The following is a 16,236-nucleotide window of genomic DNA, read 5'->3' as shown; positions in this document are numbered from 1 at the left end:
TCAGCGAGAGTGGCACAGGCAATTGCAACGCCGGTTAGTCAGGCCGAGATGAATTCTGTGGCAAGATGTAGACTGTAAAACGGAAGACACAGTTGATTGATGCATGTGAGATTTATGCAACGATCTACTCGACCTTTCCTGCCTCGGCTAGACGCGCTGGACCCTGAACGTCAGGCCGCATACCAAAAATAATGCTGAGAGTCATCCACGATGTTGTCAAACAATGCGCGGGCCGCTATCCCACGCCTTTCCAGAGTTCCAACAGTCGCTACACCGATTATTTTGTTCACGGCGCAGCTTCCACAAGCTCTCGAGAGTTCCACGACGCGTGCAGTTTCGCGAAGCGCATGGGAGGAGAGGGAACATGGCGGGGTATGAAGAATGGTCACAACAGCAATTGATTGCAAGGATACAAGAGTTGGAGAAGCAGATAGGAGGAAATGCGCAGGGAAATGCTGAACTGATTTCCTCGTCTTCTACAAAAGAACCGACACTCTTGCCTACAGATTCACCAAAGTCATGGGAACTTCGCAGGGCCAGCAAGCCACCGCCAAAAGCTTTCGACGCTTCGAAATATAGCACACGGTTAATCGCGCTAAAGTTTGCGTACCTAGGACAGAAATACAATGGCTTTGAGCATCACAAGAACAATACTACGCCGCTGCCTACGATTGAAGAAGAAGTCTGGAAGGCACTGGTCAAGACACGGTTAATTAATCCGATACCAACGGAAGGTGATGGAAGAAGATATGAGAGAATCGATAGAAAGACGTTTGCAAGATGGGATAGAGAAGGTGCCGATGTAAACTGGGACGGTTGTGAATACTCGAAATGCGGAAGGACGGATCGGGGGGTTAGCGCTTTTGGGCAGGTCATTGGAGTGAGGGTTAGGAGTAACAAGCCGCTGCCAAAAGCCTCTGAGCCTGAACAAGACGCGGAGAAAGAAGACCAAGCGGACAACGAAGACCCATCGCCATCCTCAGGCAACGTTCAAGACACCACACCGAAGCCATTCAACGACCTTACGGACGAACTTCCATACATTCAGCTTCTAAACCGCGTCTTGCCTCCCGATATTCGCGTTTATGCGTGGTGTCCCAAGCCGCCAGCAGACTTCAGTGCACGCTTCTCTTGTAAAGAAAGGCGGTATAAGTACTTCTTCACCAACCCTTGCTTCGCACCTGTGCCCGGCTCTCCTGGACTATACAAAACCAACACCAACTACACTAACAACAAAAGCATTACTCCAGATAACCAAGAGACAATGCGCGAAGGCTGGCTCGACATCGAAGCTATGCGAAAAGGTTGCAAATCGCTAATCGGCCTCCACGATTTCCGCAACTTTTGCAAAATCGACGCAAGCAAACAGCTCACAAACTTCCAACGACGCATTTTCCACGCCGACATCGAGGAAGTATCTCCACTATCCGTTCCAGGCTTCCTCTCACACCCCGCTCTCTCCGCCCCTTACTTGTCGACAGAGAACGGAGAGCCACCAAAACTATACTCCTTCACTCTTCACGGCTCCGCCTTCCTCTGGCACCAAGTCCGCTCGCTAGTCGCTATCCTGTTTCTCATAGGCCAGGGCCTCGAATCCCCATCTCTAGTCCCCCATCTCCTCGACATAAACGCCAACCCGCAACGACCAAAATACGAAATGGCATCGGACGCGCCCCTCGTCCTTTGGGACTGCATCTTCCCGCACGCCTCCGAAGTGCGCAGCACTGAAGAACGGGAACACGGGTACGAAGACCGACTAGAATGGATCTACATTGGCGACGAAGGAGGTAGCGAACCAAAAGCGAGAGGAACAGCCAAAGGCGGAGGCCCTAGTACTATCGGTCGCGGGAAATGGGGCCGGGGTGGCGTTATCGACGATGTCTGGGAGGTCTGGCGGGGAAACAAAATCGACGAGACGCTTTCTGCGCTGTTGCTTGACAAGATTGCGGGCTTGGGCCAGTCGACATTGGATGCCGAGGTGTCGGCCGAGAAACAGAGTATCGGCATAGCGAGGGGTGGACCAAGGGTTTTTGATGGAGGGGATTTGGGGAGGGCGAAGGGGAATTACATGCCGATTCTACAGAGGGAAAGGCAGGAAAGTGTCGAGGTGGTCAATGAACGGTATAGGATTAGGAGGGGCATCGATTCGGATCGTGTCAAAGCGAAAGACGACGATGGAGATGAGTAGATGGTAGAAAGGCGAGATAGATGTACATAGGATTAGTCGGTTCATAGACCTGCCACTGGAATGTTCTATATGCCTGGTCAAGCAAGAAGCACTTTATTGGGTATCATAATCTGTCGCGATTTCTTCCATATAGCTTGCCCTCATACATCCACCCTTACATCCTTCTTTCCGGATCTCTCCCAACCCCTGACATGCCCGAACGGTCACTTTCTCCTTCAAATTCTAATCCCCAGTATTCAACTCCAGATCAATCTGCACCCCGTTGCTAATCGCATAATCCGCACACGTCAGATTATCATGGAATGGCCTCTCCCCCTGCCTCTTGAGCATAATCTCGTGCACCGGTCTACCAATCTTCGCTGCAACCATGGCTTTCAGTAGCTTGATGGGGTCGCTGGGTAGGCAAGGGACCTGTGTCTTGGTGCCTAGACGATCGTTGATGGTGACGAGGATCATGGGTTCAGATGGTGCGGCAGGCGCAGCGGCTTTCTTCTCCTTGGGTTTGCTGTCGCGGTCGCGGGTCGAGTCTCGTGGTTTGCGGTCGCGGGAGCGGGATCGACGACGGCGGTCACCGCGGTCGCGGCTTGAGTCTCGTCGTCGGTCGCGCGAGGTGTCTCGTGGGCGGCGGTCGCGTTCTCTGTCTTGGTCTCGGCGGGAGTCGCGGTCAGAATCTCGCGGTCGCCTCTCTCTGTCTCGGTCGTCGCGTCGTCTGTCTGGATCGCGACGCTCGCGGTCGCCTTTGTATTTGAGGCCGCTGAAGTTTTTGGGTTTGCGGGGCCCGGGGGATCTTCTGGGAGAGCGAGAGCGGTCGCGATCTGTTTTTGCAGCGTCCATTGTGACTGGTGTGTATGCAAGAGGTTTGTAGTGGAGGTGAAGAGGTACTGTCGAGGCAAGTAAGTCGTACATGGCAAGGCAGCTTGGTAGAAAACGTGATGACCTTATCGATAAGAAACGTGCTGAGCGCGTCATCCCGTTCTGCTGTGCTTCCTTTCACCCCCACATTCCGCCGTCCATACTATTACTCTTCTATCGATGCTTTCTTCAACTCGAATACCATGTTATCACTTATTGATCGTCTGAACTCTCCACCTGCGCAAACATTACAAGTGCTACAACCCACGTCGTCAACCATCACATACACGGTCTCGACGCGTCCTGTACCCAAGACACTTCCCGCGCTCGTAGGATACTATGCAGGAATATCATTGAGAGTTGTACTGGGTTTCTCCAGTCTATTGATATTATGGTTGAAATTGCGCGTCACACAAGAAGCTCAACTCGGAAGTCTCATACTATGGACAATGGAGGATAATGTGGACGCTCAATTTGTGAGGCTTGCAGAAGCTTGTCCCTGGCGATACCTGGGGCCTAGTGCATGCATCATCCTCTTCCTGGTCTTGCACCGGAACTACACCGGTGGGTTTTGTACCCCGTTTTCATTCTGTCTCCTGCGCTCAGGCTAATACAACGCGTAGAAGAATCCCTCACCATTCTTCGGGGCCTCGGTGTCCAGACCTCGACCACATCTTCCACTTACCTCCAGACGCCCACTACGCGCTTCATACCCACTACAAGCATACAGGACGTCTTCATACACGAGGCGTTCAAAGGATTCGAGGTGAGGTTCTACCTCATGATAGTAGTGGAGGGGGAAGAAGAGGTTGTCGTTGTGTTCCCGAGATTGCTACCGAGAAGAGGGACGCTGGAGATTGTTTGGAGGGGCGTGAGAGGAGGGCTATGGGAAGACAGCTTTAAGAGTACAGAGGGGGAGAAAATGGTTGATAGCAAAGCAGCGTAAATCGTAGAATCATGGCATGGGATAAAGCACTTCTAAGGTGTGCCTAACGACCACATGACTAGATTCTCATCTACATCCCAAGCATTTTCTAGAAGTCCATGTAAGCTTCTTCCAAGAGGTGCTGTAATGATGTAGCCGTACCTTCAGCTTTGCCATGCTTCCACTTGCAGTACAGCTTCCGTCTTTCCAGTCTCCCCAGTTTCTCTAGACGCAAATAGCAGGAACCGTGTCTACTGCCATCTTCTTGGTATCAATTTCCTACATATTCAAAAGCCAAATACGCCATGTATCCAAACCCAAGCCCAAGTCCATTCATCTCTCCCTCAGTACCGGTACCTAGTACTATAATCCTTGGGACTAACCACCAAACCTCTCCCCTTCTTTGCCCCTCGATAAACCGTCTCAATAATATCAATAAACTCCTGTTTATCTTCCAACACCCAATTTAACTTATTATTGTTTCCTGTTCCAAAATCACACATCATGTGCTTGTTGCGGAAGAAGAACATGACGGTGCAGGGATCGTAGAGCTCGTACATGGCCTTGAAATCGGGAACCTCGTCGAGGTCGCAAAGGTAGATGGCGCAGAAGTTTTTCACGCGGTCGGCGATCTTGTAGAGCACTTCGTCTTGCGACATGCAGTCCGGGTCGGAGTCGCGGCCGAAGCGGATTAGGACTAGGCGGTCTTCTTCGCTGAGAATGGCTTGGTCGACGTGCCAGCCTGTGCGTAGGTGGGGAAGGACTACGGAACCCATGGTGTGTGTGTGTGTGTGTGTGTGTGTGTGTGTGTGTGTGTGTGTGGAGTTGGAGTTCGAGATGAGTGGCGGTGGAGGACGAGAGGTAGAAGTATGCTGGGTGCTGCACCCAATATGGATGTGCTTCTTGCGATCGAGCGATAGAGATGTTTTGCGCGCGAAATGCGTTCGGTTTATTATGTTTGCGCAAGTGTTGAAGAAATGAGCGAGTTGAAAGAAAGTTCCAAGGTTGCGCCAGGCAGCTAGAGCCCGTGATCTAGAAAGTTCGGGAGGTCCCGAGATCGCCCCCACTACACGTCTCCAATCGACTTCAACCTAGCTACCTTGTATACACCTCTCAGCCACTCCACTACTACTAAAAGCTCTTGTAACCTTCCCTCGAATATGATTAATTTGAGTAACTCGCCCTGCCACTGCTTCGCCACGCTGGATCTCACCAGCTCAATTCGAACAGGTCTGCATAAGAGCGTGCATCTCGCATGTCTGCTGTGACTAAGACTGGGAAGTACACCTGTATGGTGTCTGAATCCTTGCCCTTGGCGGTAGTTGTTTTTGTTACGCCCTGCTGTATCTTTGTAACGTTCATCTGGGCAGGTCTGCAATTAGCTAGCAGGTTCACCCAAACGATGACTACCATGTCGTCACTACCAGACATGACAGCAGCTTGTCTACATCAAAACTGCATAGTTTTATCGCTACCATTGATCTCCCAGAATCTCGAATAGATAGTGGACGACTGTCATGCGGGCCCATCGATTGAAGTGCCCAGTCGCCTAAGCATGCTGCGAGATGTCCGTCTCCTGGTCGAACCGCCCGGAAGCGTCTAGCTTGTCCGCACGAGGAAAACACTCCATCACGGGAACTGACTAGACAAGGGCCGCAACCCTATCATAGCCTACACGTCCAGATTCTCCCTACGACGGAGGTGTGGTGTGGTGCGGGACGCCCCGCACGGGACTAGGAGTGCCGGTGGGCCTTGGCGGGGTAGGACCTGTCGACGTGTATGCAGATGCAGGACGTACACCACTACGCACATGTTGCAGCATTGACGAAGCGCCGCAGATTGCAGATCGTTGTACACCACACCTCCGATGTTCGCAATGCGAGCCTGCTGACGTATGTGCTCTGGATCCACGCCAATCTTTATCTAGGCTCGGCTTGTGGAAGTGTAAAGATGCTCCACCCAACCATCTCAGTCAAGTCGAAAAGGTCTTGGTACAACGAAAACAGCATCGAGGAGAAAATCTGGCGCCATTGGTCGAGGTATTGTGTATGTGTGCTAATATACGTGCAGACATTTCCGAGTCGGTATTGCAGCACACGCACAATGTTGATGAGCAGCTGGAGCGAAGCATCATTGTGTATTCACTTTACATTCACGTAAATAGAGGAAAAAATTCTATCCGGACTGCCTGTCTAACCAACTCTATCTATTGTGCGTTTTCTTCAACCTGATTGCGGCGGCATAAAACCGTCTGACGTGGTTTGTCAGCAATGCCATTCCATGCTGAGCCGTCTTGTTCACCCCCTATGAAGAGAGCACCAGAACGGTACACGTACAACTAAACCAGGCTAAACAAGCCTTCGTGTTGCAAACATTAAGCCGTTAAAGACGGCACCTGCTGCGTCTGCGCAGAGGTTTGCTGCTTCGGTAAGTCGGGTAACACAGAGCTCACCGATCGACGCCACCAATTATACGCTCACTTGGTACTGCGACTCGGTCCGATATCGAGTTCAGCCCTCTCATACATGCATACTGCATAAATAGTCAACCTTCAGTCGATGAATCAGCGTATCGCCCGTGGCAGCGATCTAGATCTAGAGGCACTACCTCGCACATGGAGACTTAACTCTCAATATAGAAAATGCTACACCGCCCTTCTACTGTGTGCGTACTTGTTGCTTCTTTCACCTGGTTGGTATCATGCATTCACTTTACTGCTTCACTTCCAAATGATCACACTGCGGAGATCTACAGTCGTATTCAACAGTCTAACAGTGCGCCTATCTCTTCCTAGATCTTTGATTCGAGACGACTGAGCTAAGCTGACAGTTGACAAAGAAAAGCTTCGTTGAGAGGTTGTCGCAGAGAGCTAGGCAATGAGAGTAATACGAATCTGCATGCAGACCACGACAATAGTTGAAAGAGGTGTCGAAATCAAACCAAGTGGAGCTTAAAGAACGACAACTGATCTCATTGAGCATATACGTAGTCTTGGAAACTTCTTCTATAGGCTCAGACTTCCATGGTTTTTCAGACGTGCGATTGTAAGCGGCAACTCTGGCAGCCAAAACCTGGGAACTGCACTGCAGCGCAGGTGATCATCTATCAGTTGTATCGAAGATTCGGGGGCTAATAGTTTGCTTTTTTGAACTTCCAGCTCTATATAAGACCTCCGATCGTCTATCAAACTTCCGTTCTCATTAGCATCCCTTCTTTCATATTACTATCAATCCCTCACACTTTAGCCAAGAACGCCTTCCCCAGCATATCAAGATGTCTAACTACCTTGTCCCTGGAACGTACGAGATTCTACCTAAGCATAATCCGGAAATGAGCCTAAATGCCTGGGAGGGCGCAACAACCCCTGGCACTCCCATCAAGCTATAGTACGTTACTTCCAACACTAAACATCGCCGTCTTCGATTAACTGCTACTAGCATGAGAATGCCAACCTCCAACAACACTCATTTTAACATTGTACCAGCGGGAAGCGGCTACGAAAGCCACATCATTTGCGCAAAATCCGGTCTCTACTTATGCATGAATGGTAGATAGCGCCACGTTCTCCCAGAAACCTTCCGTCTTCTGACGTCTTAATACTTATTAGGCATCGACCGCCAGATCACAACCGAAATGCGCCCTCCTACCGACAATAATATCCGCTGGGTGCTTGAGTCCGTCGGAGATGATGCTTACGCGTGAGTCTACCTGAGCAACTCTTGATGAATGAGAGTTCAACCTAACGTCACACTCCAGAATCAACAGTTGTAGTGATGGCGGGAATGCGCAACTCAACGTTCGTGGAGCTAATAGAGACATCGGAGCGGAGGTGATTACGTGGGTTGTGTCTCCTGATGCTGCGCACGCTCAGTTTATTCTCAAGGCTATTTGATTGGCAATACAGTTGAACTTACGGATCGAGGCCGAAATCACGCTAATGGCAGTTTTGTCTTCCTCGGTAGGGTGCAGCATGTGTCACATGGCGCTCTTTAATCAGTTCGGTTTACTGAACGTGTTTTAATTACTTCAAAACAATTGTGACGAGTCGCGTAACCCATCTTTGTACTGAACTGATATGAAAGGCTTGCTACTAGATAGGATTGTACGCTCTGGACCTCGTTGAGCAAGATCGTCTTTTCTTCGCCTGAACGTACTATAATTCAAAGTAGGTGGGCGTCCGAGTCACTAGGTGATTGTTATTAGCGCAATGTTACAAGACCTACCATCGCGATTTCCAAACATTTCACGCTAAATGTCTATAGTGCGCCCAGATCTTTTGAGCACGAATTGCGCATGCACTACACGACAATTCTCACATTGATAAAGAAGACAATAACACTCATGCTTACATTTAGGAAGCTATCAAAAGGGTGAAACATCTTCCTCTTCGGGTAAACTACAGAGTATACCTGAAGAAAGGGCTCTTGTCACCCATAAGCAACAACTCCTGCTCGCTATATCTCGCACGAATAGCCTCTTCACCATGCTCAGCAATCAACTCATCCCTCTTCCGGTTCTCCTTCGCATACGCCCATCTCAACACAAGAGTCATGAGAATGGCGGTACAGCACATTGCCAGACTAGCTGAGAAGCCTGTCGTGTACTTTGGTGCCTCGCGTGCAAGATAGATGTTGCTTCCCATAATACCACCCATGTTTCCAACAGAAATCAAGAGAGCCATTCCGACAGCGCGCTTGGAAGATGGAGCGAGAGAGTTGCCGATCCAGGAGACGAGGCAGGTGAAGGGGCAGTATAGACCTCCGGCCACAGGGAAGAGGAAACCGTATGTGATACCTGGGTAAGCGGGCTTTGGGATAGCTAGTTGAGCAATGAAGCCGCATATAGCGATGGAGTAGCCTGCAATGATGTATGGGGAGCGCATGCGTGTCAGGTCAGAGGCCCACGCGAAGATGAGAGTAAGGATAGCGGCGAAGACGTAGATCGGGATGGTCATAAGTTGGGCATTGGCACTCGTGTAGCCTAGACCTTTGATAACAGATGGCACAGTTGCAGTGAATCTGTATGCAAATGTTAGAGATGAATCAGTGGTACATATCGGTGTCGCTAGCATACCCGTAAACACCCACAGTGTTACCCCAGAAAACAACCGTAGCAGCCCAAATCTTCCAGTCGGAAAGACCAGAGAGAATCTGCTCTTTTCCAATCTTATCGCTGTTGGTGGCTTGTCCCTGCCCAGATCCGGAGTCGTTCGCCAACCGGGAAACTAGAAGGTCGCGCTCTGGTTGGGTAAGAAATTTTGCCGTTTCTGGACTGTCAGGAAGAATTTTCCAGATGATGAGTGCGAGGGCCACTGGAATTAATCCCTCGATAAGGAAGATCCACTGCCATCCTGCAAGGCCAGAGCGACCGTCAAGTTGCTCGATACCATAGGCGAGTAGACCACTGAAAGCACCTGCGAGAGAGGCGGCTACGTAGAAGACAGCCATGCGACGCTGAAGTTCGAAACGACGATACCACAGAGTGAGTAAGAACGTTGCTGCTGGAAAGAACCCAGACTGTGGGTGTTAGCCTAGATCGTTCAACCTTGATCGAGATCCTATCTTCGTACCTCTGTCACACCCAAAAAGAACCTTCCGGCGAGTAGACCACCATAGCTGGACGTTAGACCCATGAGTGTCATGACGAGACCCCAGCTGAACATCAAAATCGCCATCCAATGACTTGGGCGCATCATCTTGAGCACAATGTTGCTGGGTACTTCGAGGAGCGTATATGGGACGAAGAACAAGGTAACCGCAGTGTTGTACTGGATACCGTTCATGCGAAGGTCATCCGTCATACCGGCAATTTTCGCATTACCGACTAGAATATGTTATCGATTCGTTCCGATCTAACTTTAGAACCTGGGTCTCGGTACGTACTATTACTTCGATCGATAAAGGCAACAAGATAGAGGAGGGAAAGCATTGGAACGAGTCTCATGTCCACCTTCCTCAACACACGCGCCGCCTCTTTCTCCTGAAGTTCTACACTCTGCGCTTCAAGCTCACCACTTCCTGATGAAGTTGAGATCTTCTCCGCGATATTCTCAGTCTTCTGATGCTCAGCGGAGAGCTTGTCGTGATCCATTGCTGTCGCCATGGTGTATCTTTCGTACTGTGTATTCCCACTAATCGAAGGCGATGCAAGATGGGGGAGGAGGGTGGTAGGGCGATGCACAACCTCGACCCCATGGGGAACTTCTATCCTTTAATGCATCTCGGTAGAATGCAAAACCCGAATCGTACCACCATAACGGCATACCTTCTTCGGCAACGTTACCCACTTATCACGTATGTCTTGCGTCCCCAGGCTCCCCTCAACAAGACGGACCCTCTTTGTGCGGAGGCGGATCAAACGTATCTTAGCTTCTGGGGTAACAAGCGGCGCTTTTGCGGGGTAGTTTTGGCGGGATCAACATGCGCGGCGTCGGCACGTGGTGCATGATCGGCATGACGTTGTAGCGTATGGTTCGACCATCTGTCAAGCGGCACAGTGTTAACTGGAGATGTGCAGGGGCGCATTTGCCGATCTCAGAAGCCGCGGTGTCGGTGTGGCTCTTTGTTGAAGGACCGGTGGTGGATTCGGCCTAGAGTTGCTGGGTGGTTGGTCGGAAGAGTGCCCTCGGCGATAGACCGAGGAAAAAGAAAGTCCAATCGGTAGCAGCGCCGCTTAATTGAGTTTTGGATTTGTAGATGATGGACATAGAATGTCCGCCGGCTACAGCTGAACTTGTCTAATTATAGTCTGCATTATACATGAGGCATGTCTTACGACTCGAGCGGTGATTCAGTATAAAGCGCTGTTCATAACGGAGGGTGGTAGATTCCATATGTGCAAGGAGGTTGGCCTCGAGACGAGGTCTACGCTCAGCAGCAACCATGACCAAATCAGTGGTACCTAGGCACTCCGGTCCGTCCATATGTTCGATATATTCAAAACATTCACTCAGCTCACGTTCGAGCCCATGGAAGCTGAGTGTCTATACATCCTCGAATTACATGAGGTTGCACATATCAGGCCCTTGGCTCTTGCCACCTGCCTTAGTCGTCGTCTTTGCACTCGTCTTTGCAACGTCCTCAAGCACCTGTCTGCATAGCTCTCCTGTCAGCGCACTACATTCGGCATAATGATCGCACAACATTCTCTGCGCAGTTTGCAGTCCCTCATGTGGCATGACGCTCGCGCCCTTGCCTTTCTTATCTGGGCCATGTTCCGCTAGCGTCCATTGCCTTCTCAAATCTCTCTTCAAACCTAGTACCATTACAGGCAGATTTTCATCGTAGTTGAAGTGTTTGTTCACTATCGGTAGCCATGTCGAGGAAAGAGAGTCGAGCGACGCGCGTGAGGATATGTCGTAACAGAGAATCACGAACTGGGGATGTAGGAGCGTGTAGTTCTGAGGTGAGGCCGTGTCAAAGAACTGTAGCCTGTACGGACGGCCATAGAGCGTGATATCGAAGGCATATGGTTGGTCGATGTCGCGCAGCTTGGGAAGCTCATACGGTGGGAGGTCGTCATTCTGGGGTTGGACGCCGAGAGACAGGCGACTTTGGATTGTCAGCAATTGTAACAAAACGTCAATCGACATGAACCGTTGCGCCCCTGTTGCGCGCAGCAACAGTCGGAGGAACTCACGATAAGAACGTCGACTTCCCGATTTCAGAATCGCCCAATAGCAGAACAGTGATCTCCGGAGGCAATGAAGTATAGTCCATCGCCAGTTCTGACTGCCTCGCTGGCACAGTCTGCAATCAAGGTGGCTTCATGTTTGCTCTTGAGAGAGTTGTGGACGGTGACGAACATATCTGGGCACGGAGATAGGCGTTATCTGCGCAGCGTCTTGGCAATCAGAACGATTGTGTCCCTCCAACATCCGCTGCCTCTACACTCTTCTATACAAGCTCCCCAAGGTGTCGCTAATCATGCAATACGATAATTAACAGGCTTCGGATCCGTCCGCGCTACTATGACAGTAGCTTGCTAACGAAGAACGTTCACTGCTGCTTCTTTGCACAAGTAGATCTAGGTAGTGCGCATTAATTGTAGGCCGGGGCACCCTGTTCTTGCTGCATGTCATACCACAGCCCTGCTATACCGTCGTTCGATTATGGGGAAGCTTCTGTACCTTTCGAACTCGACAGCCTCGGTATGATGCTTATCTGTATGGCCGCTCACACGACCATGAAGCTACAGTCGCCGGTGTCTTGCTAACCCACGTTCAGCGGTCTTGGCAACGCCTTCAACACCATGAACCAGGAGTCTGGATCCTCTAGGGCATTTCGCCTTCTGCTTGCCTACAACCAACATGATCCTTTGCGTTAGACACGAATCTGTGTGGCCATAGCAGAAGATAACAGTTCGGACCTGCTTAGAATCGTAGAGCATCCATGCCAGCCAAGTACGCTTGCTGTCTTGGAGGCTTGGAAACGCCGTCCCCCATTACCGGATGAGGAAGCTGGAAGCAATGCTCTTGTCTAAGAGGCTGGCAACAGAAAGTACCAAGCAATCGACTTTGAATAAATACTAACATGATGGCGACGGTTTGTGTCTGCACGACTTGCAACTTTTACTCGTCGCAGCATTGTTATCGCTGCCCGCCATGAAGGTCTCCACTCTCCTCGGTCTGCTTCCCGGTGCTGTTCTTGCATCCGATGTCCTTAGCGTTGCATTCTACGCGAAGGAGAAGAACCAGCTGTACGACTTCATCTCGGCCAACAGCGAGATCGACTATGGCTGCCGTCCTGTTGTGATGGCTGCTGGCGGCGAGCACAAGCTGCACGCTGTCATCTCGGAGGACCATCTGGACCACTTCAAGCGAAGCCTGGATCCCGAGCTCGTTCGCGTTGAGCTTCTGCACAACATGAACAAGCGACAGACTGCCACTGCGCCCATTGGAAAGGGCGATCGTTTCAACGGTGGAAAGGTCGCACCTCGCGGTCTCGGTACCAGGAAGCCCAGCGAGTACGCGCAGCTCCAGAGTGCTGGCGTCTTCAACGTAGATGAAGTCTACACCGCCATGAAAGGTCTAGAGAAGGAATACGGCATGTCGCTCTTCACAACACCGGAAAAGACCTTTGAGGGACGATCAATTATTGGTGGTGTCGCCAACAAGGCAGAGAAGATCCAGAAAGACAAGCAATACATTTACTTCACCTCCGGTATGCGTTCCGCTCATCATATATCTCATTCAAGTATAAACTAACCTGTCAAATAGGAATCCACGCGCGTGAGCGTGGTGGACCCGACAATCTGATCTACTTCATCTCCGATCTGCTCTATGCGAACGAGCATCGCATTGGTCTGACCTACGGCAACAAGAAGTACACCAACAGCCAAGTCAAGAAAGCTCTTGGTGCGGGAATCGTCTTCATCCCCATGCTGAACCCAGACGGTGTGAACCACGACCAGACGAACAGCAACCTCTGGCGAAAGAACCGCAACCCAGCCTCTGCTAAGCCCGGCGTTCCCTTCAGTGTCGGCGTGGATCTTAACAGGAACTTCGACTTCCTCTGGAACTTTACTCAAAAGTTTGACCCCTCCGTTGCCCCAGCTTCAAAGGACCCTGCTTCCCAGGCATTCTACGGTACCGCACCATTCTCCGAGCCTGAGTCGAGGGACATGGCCTGGGTTTACGACGAGTACCCCAACATCCACTGGTACATTGACGTTCACTCCGCTGCTGGAACCCTGCTCTATTCATGGGGCGACGACGTTGATCAGTCCCACGACCCGAAGCAGAACTTGTTCAACCCTGCTTACGACGGCAAGCGCGGCATTGTCGAAGACACGCTGTACAGGGAGTACATTGACCAAGAAGACTGGGACAACATCCGCCTCGCCGCCAACCGTACCACCGATGCCATGATTTCCGTCGGCGGCCGCGACTACGTCCCTCAACAAGCCGTAGGCCTGTACCCTACTTCCGGTGCAACTGACGACTGGTCTTTCAGCCGCTGGCACAAGAACAAGAAGCTTACCAAGGTTTACGGTTACACCCTGGAGTTTGGTTACCCGACAAACTTCTACCCTACGGGCGAGGAATATATCCAAAACATCATTGATACCAATGCCGGTTTCATGGAGTTTATCCTTACTGCTGACGAGATTGGCCTCAAGGCTTAGATCTTGTCGCGTAGTTTGTTATGAAGTGGAAGGTGGCTCCCGGGGTGGAGCATGCGGAGGTGATGATTTCATGAGAAACGAGAGACGACGTGTTATAGTTGTAGTAGTTTTGATGTAGTAGTAGGAGAAGGTGTTAATTACTAGTCATTAGATATTAATTAAACCACTTGCAAAGCACGCCTTGAGGGGTATCATCGTACACAAGCGCTATAAGCCAAAAGGTCCGAACTAACGCCTGCGCAACGTCCTCATCTCGGTGTAACACCCCTCAAACGTATCCACCCTCTAGCAACAGCTGCTCTTTCGACTTCAGCGTCGTTGACGAAGGAGGCTGTGTCCGTGGAGTGTTGATAATTCGGTCGCTCAGCATGGATGCGTTAGAAGACGATCGCGAGTGATTTGATCTGGAGCTCTTCTGCGGTACAACAGCCTGATAAGATGATGGGTCGTGGTATACAAGGGGCATGTGTCGGCCTGTCGTTCCTGGACTCTCGGCTTTGCGCTGATAGGCATACTCGGTGTCTTGTTCTTCTTCTTCACCTCGTTCGTCCTCTTCTTCCTCAACATCGCTATAGCCGTCGCTCTCGGCATCGGTAGCCGCAACATCCCGCATAATCTCCCGTCTCTCCTTCAACCTAACCTGCTCATCCCTCTTCCTCATCCCGTCAATCATCAACTCCGTCCCCCACGTCCTCCAGGTAACCCCCAACCTAAACGGTCTCCTCCCTGCCTCTCTCAAACTTTCAAACCAATCTTTATGCTCCGTGTAAGCCACCGTCCTAGACCACTTCTTCTCTGGCGGCGGCGGCCTAGGCAGATCTCCAACACGTTCAAACAGCATCTGCTGCGTGGACGTATTGATATCGAGCTGGTCGAGAATAGTGCTCTTGATATCCGTGTTGAAGCACAGCCACTCTATAGTGGAGGAAAAGAAGGGATGCGGAAACCGAGCGCTGAACCGCCTATATGGAAAACGGAAGGAAGGTAGCCGATTTCTAGGCAACCAGGTGGTGGTTCGTCGCCTGGTGGGGTGGGGGTGGAGGACAGTGGGTCAGGGCCTAGGAGGTAATTGACGTAACCGTGTTGTTGCCGGTTGAGCAATGAGCGAAAGTCAGTGACGGTGATGAAAGAGGCGCAGTAGTGATAGATGACGACGTCTTTTTCGAATTTGTGGTATTGTAGTTGTTTCAACTTCATGCCTTTGGGTCCACCGAGGCCTCTCGGCCATTTGGAAAGTTTTTGAGTTTCGGCTTCGGGAGGGTTGTTGGACTTGCGGGCTTTGGTTTGAGGATTGTTATCATTTGAAGGTGAACGGCCCCGTTTTTTCTTCTTCTTGGACTCCATTGCGGCTTTTGACGGCATTGCTGATGCCTGATGGCGGTTTAATGGAAAGATAGAGGGGAGTTGGCTGCTGTACGATATGCGAAGTGAGGAATCATGGTCCGTGAGATCGATATACATATAGCGTGGAGAGTTAGGCTACTGTTACTGCAAGGGTCTGGACTTCAGGGTTTCGTTCACTGTGATGGTGAATATGCCGAAAGGGAACGTGGACTTAGAGTGCAAAGGCTGAGGGGAAGTAACCGTTTCCATTGCTAGTAGCCGTCGTATTGCAGGCCTTTGATATATCAATTTGAGTATGTCGGGGCCTGTTACAGGTGGCGTGTATTGCAGTAGCATAGAACTATGTTGTACACTTAAGAGGAACTTTTGCAACGCTCACTGCATACCGAGGTCTGTACCTGGTTCATCCAAGGAAGCGGGCCAAGGTGGATTAGTGAGAAATGAATCTGTAGACGATTTGTAATTGCCAGGCCAGCTCCTCGGTCGTCGATTGTGGTATTACCCATGGCCGAGCCGGTGTATCGCGCGCGCAACTCTTTCGCCGCGTTTTCTAGGATTTACATTTCTTGTACAAAACCTGTTGTCGTGAGTGAAAGCGGCATTCGCGGGTTTGCGTGCACTGTTGTCGTTCGGGAACCATGTATCAAATTCTAATAGCAGTGATCCGTCGTGTTGAGAGAAAGGATGTAATGCTATGTTGGAGGCTTTTTCAAAGCTCCTGTGGAAGACAGTGTAGCTTGTCGGTATGACTCTTTACATATTCCGCCCGAGAAGAGCGCACTTTGTGGTGCCAAAATTTTTG

General features: G+C 50.7%; 9 protein-coding genes across 9 annotated transcripts; 4 read left to right on the top strand and 5 right to left on the bottom strand.

Moving 5' to 3' along the window:
- Nucleotides 1-364: 364 nt before the first annotated feature.
- Nucleotides 365-2,188, top strand: ALTATR162_LOCUS4317 (uncharacterized protein; the record flags this gene model as incomplete). The annotated part of the gene is made up of 1 exon (XM_043311928.1): nucleotides 365-2,188. The coding sequence occupies one exon, from the start codon at nucleotides 365-367 to the stop codon at nucleotides 2,186-2,188; it is 1,824 nt and encodes a 607-aa protein (XP_043167863.1).
- Nucleotides 2,189-2,410: 222 nt separating this feature from the next.
- ALTATR162_LOCUS4316 (uncharacterized protein) lies at nucleotides 2,411-3,022 on the bottom strand (the record flags this gene model as incomplete). Its single annotated transcript, XM_043311927.1, has 1 exon — nucleotides 2,411-3,022. The coding sequence occupies one exon, from the start codon at nucleotides 3,020-3,022 to the stop codon at nucleotides 2,411-2,413; it is 612 nt and encodes a 203-aa protein (XP_043167862.1).
- A 467-nt stretch (nucleotides 3,023-3,489) lies between these two features.
- Nucleotides 3,490-3,986, top strand: ALTATR162_LOCUS4315 (uncharacterized protein; the record flags this gene model as incomplete). Its single annotated transcript, XM_043311926.1, has 2 exons — nucleotides 3,490-3,604; nucleotides 3,664-3,986. 2 exons carry the CDS (start codon nucleotides 3,490-3,492, stop codon nucleotides 3,984-3,986), a joined length of 438 nt encoding a protein of 145 aa, XP_043167861.1.
- A 323-nt stretch (nucleotides 3,987-4,309) lies between these two features.
- Nucleotides 4,310-4,741, bottom strand: ALTATR162_LOCUS4314 (uncharacterized protein; the record flags this gene model as incomplete). Its single annotated transcript, XM_043311925.1, has 1 exon — nucleotides 4,310-4,741. The coding sequence occupies one exon, from the start codon at nucleotides 4,739-4,741 to the stop codon at nucleotides 4,310-4,312; it is 432 nt and encodes a 143-aa protein (XP_043167860.1).
- Nucleotides 4,742-7,238: 2,497 nt separating this feature from the next.
- ALTATR162_LOCUS4313 (uncharacterized protein) lies at nucleotides 7,239-7,857 on the top strand (the record flags this gene model as incomplete). Its single annotated transcript, XM_043311924.1, has 4 exons — nucleotides 7,239-7,351; nucleotides 7,403-7,512; nucleotides 7,573-7,663; nucleotides 7,722-7,857. 4 exons carry the CDS (start codon nucleotides 7,239-7,241, stop codon nucleotides 7,855-7,857), a joined length of 450 nt encoding a protein of 149 aa, XP_043167859.1.
- A 504-nt stretch (nucleotides 7,858-8,361) lies between these two features.
- ALTATR162_LOCUS4312 (uncharacterized protein) lies at nucleotides 8,362-10,067 on the bottom strand (the record flags this gene model as incomplete). Its single annotated transcript, XM_043311923.1, has 4 exons — nucleotides 8,362-8,983; nucleotides 9,039-9,481; nucleotides 9,535-9,788; nucleotides 9,848-10,067. The coding sequence occupies 4 exons, from the start codon at nucleotides 10,065-10,067 to the stop codon at nucleotides 8,362-8,364; spliced, it is 1,539 nt and encodes a 512-aa protein (XP_043167858.1).
- An 895-nt stretch (nucleotides 10,068-10,962) lies between these two features.
- ALTATR162_LOCUS4311 (uncharacterized protein) lies at nucleotides 10,963-11,683 on the bottom strand (the record flags this gene model as incomplete). The annotated part of the gene is made up of 2 exons (XM_043311922.1): nucleotides 10,963-11,515; nucleotides 11,604-11,683. The coding sequence occupies 2 exons, from the start codon at nucleotides 11,681-11,683 to the stop codon at nucleotides 10,963-10,965; spliced, it is 633 nt and encodes a 210-aa protein (XP_043167857.1).
- An 884-nt stretch (nucleotides 11,684-12,567) lies between these two features.
- ALTATR162_LOCUS4310 (uncharacterized protein) lies at nucleotides 12,568-14,090 on the top strand (the record flags this gene model as incomplete). The annotated part of the gene is made up of 2 exons (XM_043311921.1): nucleotides 12,568-13,126; nucleotides 13,183-14,090. 2 exons carry the CDS (start codon nucleotides 12,568-12,570, stop codon nucleotides 14,088-14,090), a joined length of 1,467 nt encoding a protein of 488 aa, XP_043167856.1.
- A 268-nt stretch (nucleotides 14,091-14,358) lies between these two features.
- Nucleotides 14,359-15,434, bottom strand: ALTATR162_LOCUS4309 (uncharacterized protein; the record flags this gene model as incomplete). Its single annotated transcript, XM_043311920.1, has 2 exons — nucleotides 14,359-15,005; nucleotides 15,050-15,434. 2 exons carry the CDS (start codon nucleotides 15,432-15,434, stop codon nucleotides 14,359-14,361), a joined length of 1,032 nt encoding a protein of 343 aa, XP_043167855.1.
- Between the last annotated feature and the right edge of the window lie 802 nt (nucleotides 15,435-16,236).

This window comes from Alternaria atra, assembly GCF_907166805.1.
Source record: "Alternaria atra isolate CS162 genome assembly, contig: 23, whole genome shotgun sequence".
In the NCBI taxonomy this organism is placed as follows: domain Eukaryota; kingdom Fungi; phylum Ascomycota; class Dothideomycetes; order Pleosporales; family Pleosporaceae; genus Alternaria; species Alternaria atra.
Note: the sequence above shows the minus strand (reverse complement) of the source record. Positions and strands in the feature narration are given on the sequence as shown.